The 8,051-nt window shown below is 33.6% G+C and overlaps 2 protein-coding genes across 2 annotated transcripts; one reads left to right on the plus strand and one right to left on the minus strand.

Annotated features, from left to right (window-relative positions):
• Positions 1–294: 294 nt before the first annotated feature.
• On the minus strand, positions 295–1,355 carry LOC133286515 (uncharacterized). The gene is made up of 2 exons (XM_061483936.1): positions 1,037–1,355; positions 295–881 (listed from the first exon to the last, which is right to left on the minus strand). Exons 1-2 carry the CDS (start codon positions 1,353–1,355, stop codon positions 295–297), a joined length of 906 nt encoding a protein of 301 aa, XP_061339920.1.
• Positions 1,356–4,647: 3,292 nt separating this feature from the next.
• Positions 4,648–7,474, plus strand: LOC133286500 (E3 ubiquitin-protein ligase RZFP34). The gene is made up of 12 exons (XM_061483917.1): positions 4,648–4,779; positions 4,907–4,994; positions 5,096–5,155; positions 5,830–5,862; positions 5,950–6,027; positions 6,148–6,191; positions 6,292–6,332; positions 6,424–6,506; positions 6,602–6,693; positions 6,846–6,915; positions 7,026–7,067; positions 7,159–7,474. Exons 1-12 carry the CDS (start codon positions 4,691–4,693, stop codon positions 7,312–7,314), a joined length of 876 nt encoding a protein of 291 aa, XP_061339901.1. The 5' UTR covers positions 4,648–4,690; the 3' UTR covers positions 7,315–7,474.
• Positions 7,475–8,051: the final 577 nt, after the last annotated feature.

Consider the following 8,051-nt stretch of genomic DNA (forward strand, 5'->3'; position numbering starts at 1 on the left):
GTACTAACAATGCCTTGGTGCTCTTACAACCCACAACAATTTAAGGAAATTGTCCTTTGCACTAGCCTTGCTACTACTTGATATTTTCTGCCCCACCTTTTGATTAGCTCTGTAACTTCCTTTATAACCTGCTACATCTTTTCACTTAACCTCTACCACAGGTCTGACCACCCGGGCTTTTGACTGCTTTGGTTTTGTTTGACTTCATCTCCATGTAGCATCGTTTTTGGTACCTCCTCCATCGACACCGCTTTCAGCCGGCGCCCCTTAGGCTTCTTTTGAATCACCATCCAGTTACCAAAGGCATTCATCTACTCGAGCGCTCCCTACTTCATTGGTGGCACCTTCTCCTTGGCTTTGACTAACCTGGTTGGCTTGCACTGATTTGGAATGGTGCACCGTTCCACAGTGTTCTTTCTTGTGTCTATATTGGCCACAGGAGAAACAGATAAGGTGGAGTCCTTCATAGCCAACCTGAAAAGTTTGGTCTCCTATTTTGAATTTGGACAGTAGGCTCTTATTGAGGTTAACTTCCACGCAAATCCTTGTGTAACGAGCTTTACTTGTCACCTCTTCATCTCTTTCTTCCACCCTTCTGATGGAGTTCTTATCAACTTTTAGTGTTCTACCGAATATATTACCAATTCTCCAGAGATGGTGTGAGGAGTATAACTCAATAGGTAGGCTTGGGATGCGCATCCAGATGGCTAGTTTCCTCACATCTTCATCATATGGATTGAACATAGGCCTCCATCGTTGTACAATCAAGTAATGGTCAGCTAACACCCATGGACCTTCGTGCAAAATGCGAAAGTAGTCCTTTTCATCAGAAAAACGTAGCAATAAGTGCCCATTATCCAGATCGATCACCTCGTACACTCCTGTTAAACCCAAAGACTTTGTAGTCTAGCCAGCAAAAAACGAGAACTGATTCTCCTTCCCAGCAGTTTGATAATGAGAGCTTTCCTCCACTGCTTGCAGTCTTCTTGATGTTGGCTTTAGGAGAATCTATACATGGGACATAATGGATCATCACCTTCCTCCCCAGTAACTTCCTCTACGTCTTCTTCCTCCTCCTCTCTCTTTTGTGTAACCATCCAGTGTTCATCCTCACTGTCCGAGACGTAACCATCTCCATTAAGGTGTAGGAGTTTATCCTTATACGAGACAATTTTCCTCGCAGAACTGGGCTCTTTTGCTAAGCCCTGACTACCTTCATTTGAAACCACCTGCATAGCCACATTTTCGACAACATCATCAGTTTTTTCTTGCATGTCTTCGTCCATGTGTTGGTCTTCAGGGCCTACTCCTTTAGGTTTTTGAACACTGTTACTTTGTAAGTCTTCTTCTTCCATCGCCGGAGTCCTCCTCTAAGAGTTTTTTCCTCTCTCTATCTCTATCTCTATGTACACTGTCATACACTAATACATTTATAACTCTGTATAGATTTCAGTTATGATCACAGTTTGTATCATTACGTTGTATATTGTTTTCAAATGCTTACGTAATGAAAAGAAAAAAGTTTATTCGTATTTTTAAATAAACTGCTGTAATTGTAACTGCGCTTAATATCATAATCAGTGTTAACAATACTGGTATACAACGGGCTGTTACAGAACCCCTTTATCTCAAGGCCATGAAGGGCAAAGATCAGTCGGACTCGGCCAAGTTACAGGGTTACACCGGTTGGCTTGCATGTCTGACCCTTTAAACTACCCAGACCGGTAACATCACCAGTTTACTGATTTCCGGGTTAAAGTGGCCGGTCCGACCTGAGTTTTAAACCCTGTCCAAAAGACTCTAATATATTGCATCACTATGAATAATATAATTTAGGTTAAAAGATATTTTTGGTACCTATGCAAACAAAAAAAATGATATTTGTTTGTATATTTATAGGGAATTGTTTTTGTGATGTAACATAACATAAAAGCAAACTTCCTACTGTCACAAAAGGAAGAGAAATGAGAGAGAATAGGAAAAAGAGAAAAAATTTAAAGTGAGTCTCATATAAAATTTGTATGTGTAGGAAGATGATTTTATGTTTTGTAACATAATAAAAACAAGGGCTTTATTAATCTCATGTGACATAAGAGAAGCTCTCTTATGTCATAGAGATAGTTATGAGTGTTTTATCCATTCACTTAAAGGAAAAAAAAACCACGGAAATCGATGTATGTGTAGGAGATAAAAATACTCTCCTACAACATAAGATAATATTTTCCCCATATTTATAATCATTTTTAATGTTGCCGCCGTTATTTGTTGTCATTATAACACTGAGATTAACATGCGTTTACAGTGAATTATATGAACCTAATTTAAAATGATTATCACATATAAAGATTAAAAATCTAATATTTTCAGTTTTTATACTTGACATTCATTTTCAATTTTATCAGAGTATATTTTATGAGAGGAGTTATATTTACAACCCAAATAGTTTACAAACTTTTACAATCATATCTTAACTGTTGATTTCCGTCAATCAACGGTTGTCATTTATTGTGAATTAATAATTAATTAGTTAATTTGATTTACAAAAATCTTAACCGTTGATTGACGGAAATCAACAGTTAAGATATGATTGTAAGAAGTTGTAAACGAAAATAGGTTATAAATATAACATTCCTCATATTTTATTATGGTATAACTCTAAGAAATTAAAGTATCTACAAGACCAAATTTATTTATTTTTTTCATATCTATAAACAATATTATTTAACCCGAATTGATAATCGACTCGATAATAACAATCTATAATTTCGAGATATGATTTCAATTGCCTAAATTTCCAAGTATGATCCAAAAATAAATCTCTTAATAATGAAAAATTTATCAAAGCCGAAATGACTTTAATAGTCCAAACAGAATCCAAAACTTCCAATGGTTTATTCCGAATAAAAAAGGATAGGTTATAATTACAATTTTTTTTTATAACCTCTTACAATTATATATTATAACCGTTGATTTTCTTCAATCAACGATTATGATTTTCGCAAATTAAATTTATTAATTAATTATTAATTCATAATAAATGACATCCGTTGATTGACGAAAATCAACGGTTATGATATATGATTATAAGAGGTTGTAAAAATAAAAAGTTGTAAGTATAACCTTCCTCCACACAAAATAGAGAAAGATAAAAAAGAAAATGGCCCAGAAATCTACAGGTTAATGCGAGCTAAGTTCGAACTGTCAATATATTTTATTTTATTTTATTTTTGGAAACTTGAACTGTCAAATTTTGTAACTTCATTCAAAATGCTAGTCAACCTTATTAGGAACCTTTTTTATTTTATATATAATTAACCTTATGTGAATCAAGCCAGTGCGAACAAAGTTGGCATGTTACCAGCGTCTACAATAAATTAAGTCATGTAAACTCATTTAAGAGGATAAAACTCAGCCTCTATTTTTCCATTCATAAAACTTGAAAATGAGATTTTTTAAGGATAACCGCTTCACCACTCATATCAAAATATATTAGTAGCAAACAATTATTTTGAGCAATATAATATAATTATGTTAGTTATTTAAAAAAATTAAATTCATAATATAAATTTGAGAATTACAATTTTGTCTCTAAATTCAATTAACAACCCAAAAAAAACCGCGTGCCAAAAATACAAACATAACATAAATTATTATTATTTTATATTACATCCGATATCTCCACAGCCGATAGTTATGAGACTAATCCCTTGCCCCGGATCAACGCTCAAAGCGGTAAAGAGTTGACCATAAAATACTTTTTATTCACAAGAGTTGGGATTCGAACTCCCAACCACTTACTTAAGAAACGAGACACTTGCTTAAGAGACGAGATGCTAAACTACCATGCCCACCCAGCTCTTTCTAACATAAATTATCTAGAAACACTATATCCCATATAATTCACGCGTCATCCTTCTCAATTCTATTATTCATTAATTAAAGCTGAGCCACCTTGCCGTGAATCCACATTTGAGAAATTCTAAGTTTATTCTATAAAAGAAGAAAATTTACATTAAACAGCATTTTTAATTAAATTTTGAGCTTAGTTTTGATGTAGCGTTAATATGAATTATAATTTAATAATATATTATCACATTATTTATTGTTAAATTTAATAAACAACGTTAGAAGAATAAGTGCATTAACCTTAAATTCTAGATATCTTGTGCAATCTCACGATATATTTGTTGGAGCCAGGCAACTGCCAACTTCATTCCACATGATTCCAATTCGTATTTATGGCTGTTGCATAGATATTTTTGTTTTACAACATCTTCTCTGTATAATAATTGGGGATATTTAAAAGACAAAATTATCTCATACACATAAAAAAAAAATTACTAAAATTCATTGTTTTCTTAACAAGTTTTACCCAATTTTTTTTTTTGAGAAAATAGACCTCATATATTTTGTATGTATTACAATAAATAAATATATTTCATATAATAATATTTCTTATCAGTTATTTTCCTGCGTGTAGCCGAGTCAGCTACAGATAGGCATAGGGAGAAATTTCTAAGAGACAGATAAGAGAAACAGTGTCCCATGCGTGCTTGGCTTTAATAAGTAATAAAATATTTAATAAATGTCACTGTCTCTCTCTGTATAAATACTCCAAAGATTTCTTCTGCTACTGCAACAAGTAACAAACTGACAAAGTGGTTTTTGTTTGCACTTAGCACACAAGATTATGGAAACCAAGGCAGAGGTTGTTTCATCTCCTTCTGAATCCAGCTCCATATACGTTTCTTCTATGGAACTTGGAATTGAGAATTTCGGGTTTGTCTTAGTTTTTCAAGTTGATCATTTCAATTTTTATACACTATATTTTATTTATTTATTTATTTATCTTAGTAAAAAGAAGAGAAATTTTCTTATCTTGTTTATCCCATTTTGTTTGGGTTAGCTGCACGCATTACAGAAGGAGATGCAAGATCAGAGCACCATGTTGTGATGAGGTTTTTGACTGTAGGCATTGCCATAACGAAGCTAAGGTATAAATTTATTTTTATTTTTATTACTCCTGGCTTGTTTGTGTTGCTAATTGGTAGAAAACTCAAGTAAGTTTCTTACTCATCTATTTTTATTTGAACAGAACTCTGAGGAGATTAATCCTATGGATCGCCATGATATCCCACGCCATGAAATTAAAAAGGTTACCCTTTCTTTTACTCCTCATTACTTTTTCACTTCTTGAATTTTAGTTGTATGTTATTATGTTATGTGACTCTTTTGATAACTGTTATCTTATAACTTCCAGTTATATGCTTTGCATGATAAAAATAATCTGGAAAAGTACTTTCCCTCATAGAACAAGCATTGTCCTTTGATTTGCTTCATTATCATCTATGTACTTTGGTTTTTTTTTATCACATAAAAGGGTATGTTTTTTTATCATATATGCCCCTGTGGTTTTATACTTTTTACAAACTACAGGGGCATATGTGATAAACAAAAAATCACGGGAACATAGGTGATTCTGAAGCAAACCACAGAGATAGTGGTGAATTTTTCCCTTTATTTTTTTAATTTCCTGTCACCAAGAACTTTCTTCAAATCTGACTAGTGAATACATATCTACCTTACCTAAATTAATGTGAATTTTGAATTCCTTGTCCCTTTGAAAATTTTCTAGCTCCACCATTGATTTGCTGCAGTTGCCTGAATTGTCTTTTTAATAATACAGCTCTATTCCATTTTTAGATTAGAGAGCTAAACAAAGTCTTAATAATTATCGGGTTCTTATCATGTTTTTCTCGCAATTTTATACCATAGTTCTTGCTATTCACTCTCTTACTCCATTGCCTATTCTATTTCGTTGATTTTCAGGTCATCTGCTCCTTGTGTGATACAGAGCAAGATGTAAGTTCATAAAATCTGAACCGTAATAATAAATAGATATATATACATAAATATCCCTGCGGCTATTGATTGCTTCTCATGCTTCAGGTTCAACAGTACTGCATTAACTGTGGGGTATGCATGGGCAAGTATTTTTGTGCTACATGCAAATTCTTCGATGATGATGTAAGTTCTCTATTGTAATAGAAATTGAGTCATGTTTCCTTCTTTTCTTTTCTTTTCTTTTCTTTTTGTGCAAGTCTTAGCTGTGTACATATTGTATTAAAAGATTGTTCAATGTTTCAGACTTCAAAGAACCAATACCATTGTGATGAATGTGGCATCTGCAGGTAAAGCTTTTCAATCATTTTGCTAGCCTTTAGTTTTCATATTCCATATTGCTTAACAGATTTTGATCAATCATATCCGCTTTGTAAATTGCTTTTACAGAACTGGAGGCAAGGATAACTTTTTCCATTGCAAGAGATGTGGTGAGTTAACTATTCTAAATGCATTGTTTAGTTTCTCTCATACCTTTTCTCCATTAGCTGATTATTGTGAATCTGCCAATGTTTTTTTTAGGATGTTGCTACTCCAAGGTAATGGAAGAGGGGCATCGTTGTGTAGAAAGAGCAATGCATCATAATTGCCCTGTTTGCTTTGAGGTAAAATAAAAAGCTAGTACTATTATAGTATGAAGTTTTTAGAAGAAATCTGTCTGATTCTCACTGAGATGATTTCATTTTTTTTTCACTTGCAGTATCTATTTGATACAGTAAGAGATATTACTGTCTTACCTTGCGGGCATACTATACATTTAGAGTGTGTTAAAGAGATGGAACAACATCATAGGTAAGGCATTTATGTCTCCAATGAAAGATTGAAATGCTATAATTTTGGTATACCTTTTTGGATCCTATCATTTAACATCCAAGTTATGCTGCCATAACCCAGTGTTGTGTACCTTCAGCCAGTGTTATTAATTCAGTCTTTGAACATTACAGGTTTTCATGTCCTGTTTGCTCAAAATCCATCTGTGACATGTCAAGTTTGTGGAAGAAGCTTGACCAAGTGGTATGGAGATGACATTTTTTTCCCTTTTATGTTTTTGAAGAGCTTATGATTACATCAATATATTCAGTCTTCATATGATAATGACATTCTTTCATTAAAACTTTGGTCAGATCGCATCAACTCCAATGCCTGAAACTTACAAAAATAAGATGGTAAGTAACAATTCCATCTCCAAAGCTTTTAATCTATGAATTAATTGTAACTTGTCAGACATCTCTAATTGAGGTACTTGTGTGAAACCAGGTATGGATACTCTGCAATGATTGTGGAACAAACTCCTACGTGCAATTCCACATTGTGGGGCATAAGTGTTCAAGTTGCAACTCATACAACACAAGGCAGATACAGGGAATACCTACTACCTCATACTCCTCTAGGGTGGCTGGGATAGTGAGATGAGAATTGGGTTGCAGAGAGATCTCCACTCTAAACATTGCCTTCCCTCTGGGATGGAAAAAGCTCTTGTTGAGTATAATTGCCATTTTCCCGATTCTAGTTTAGTAGAATTCTTTTGATGATGGTGGAAGAGGGTTGAAAATTTGTTCAAGAAAGTAGTATAAGTTCCAAATGTTGTACATTGAATTTTATTTCTTTTATGCAATGTTATTCTTTAATTATTCTCTCTTCTATCTTTTTACTTCATCATCTTCCAAAGGAGGCACAGTTCCAAAATGTCTTCCTGTATACTGATTCCATATAGGGAAACCATAAGAGATTTTCTTTTCAATTGCAACCAGTCAAGTGTTATCTCGAAATTGAAATCAAGGTTTAAGCAGGCCAGGGCGCCAGGCCCTCGTTGCTTGTGTTTGGAGCAGCAATACCCTGACTTATTGCACCAAATAATGCAGCTTTATAAAATAATTGGTCTAAAAAATTGTTGCATGACTTAAAGATTTTCCCAGATAAATGGAGTTGCATTAAGCCAATGGTGTGTTCATTCAATAATAATTAAAATCACTGCAACACTTAAATCAAACTCAAGCGGTTAATAGACTCGGTTAAGACTCTTGAATTGGTGTTGTGAAATTATAACAAGAAACAACTAGGTCTCTTTTGCATTCTCCTTTTCTAAAAATTAAACCGTCTCATGGAAGATACAGTTGAGGGTATTGGTGTGTTTTTTTCAATGGATTTTC

This window comes from Gastrolobium bilobum, unplaced genomic scaffold, assembly GCF_033153095.1.
Source record: "Gastrolobium bilobum isolate Gb01-03AN ecotype WA unplaced genomic scaffold, APGP_CSIRO_Gbil_v1 utg341, whole genome shotgun sequence".
In the NCBI taxonomy this organism is placed as follows: domain Eukaryota; kingdom Viridiplantae; phylum Streptophyta; class Magnoliopsida; order Fabales; family Fabaceae; genus Gastrolobium; species Gastrolobium bilobum.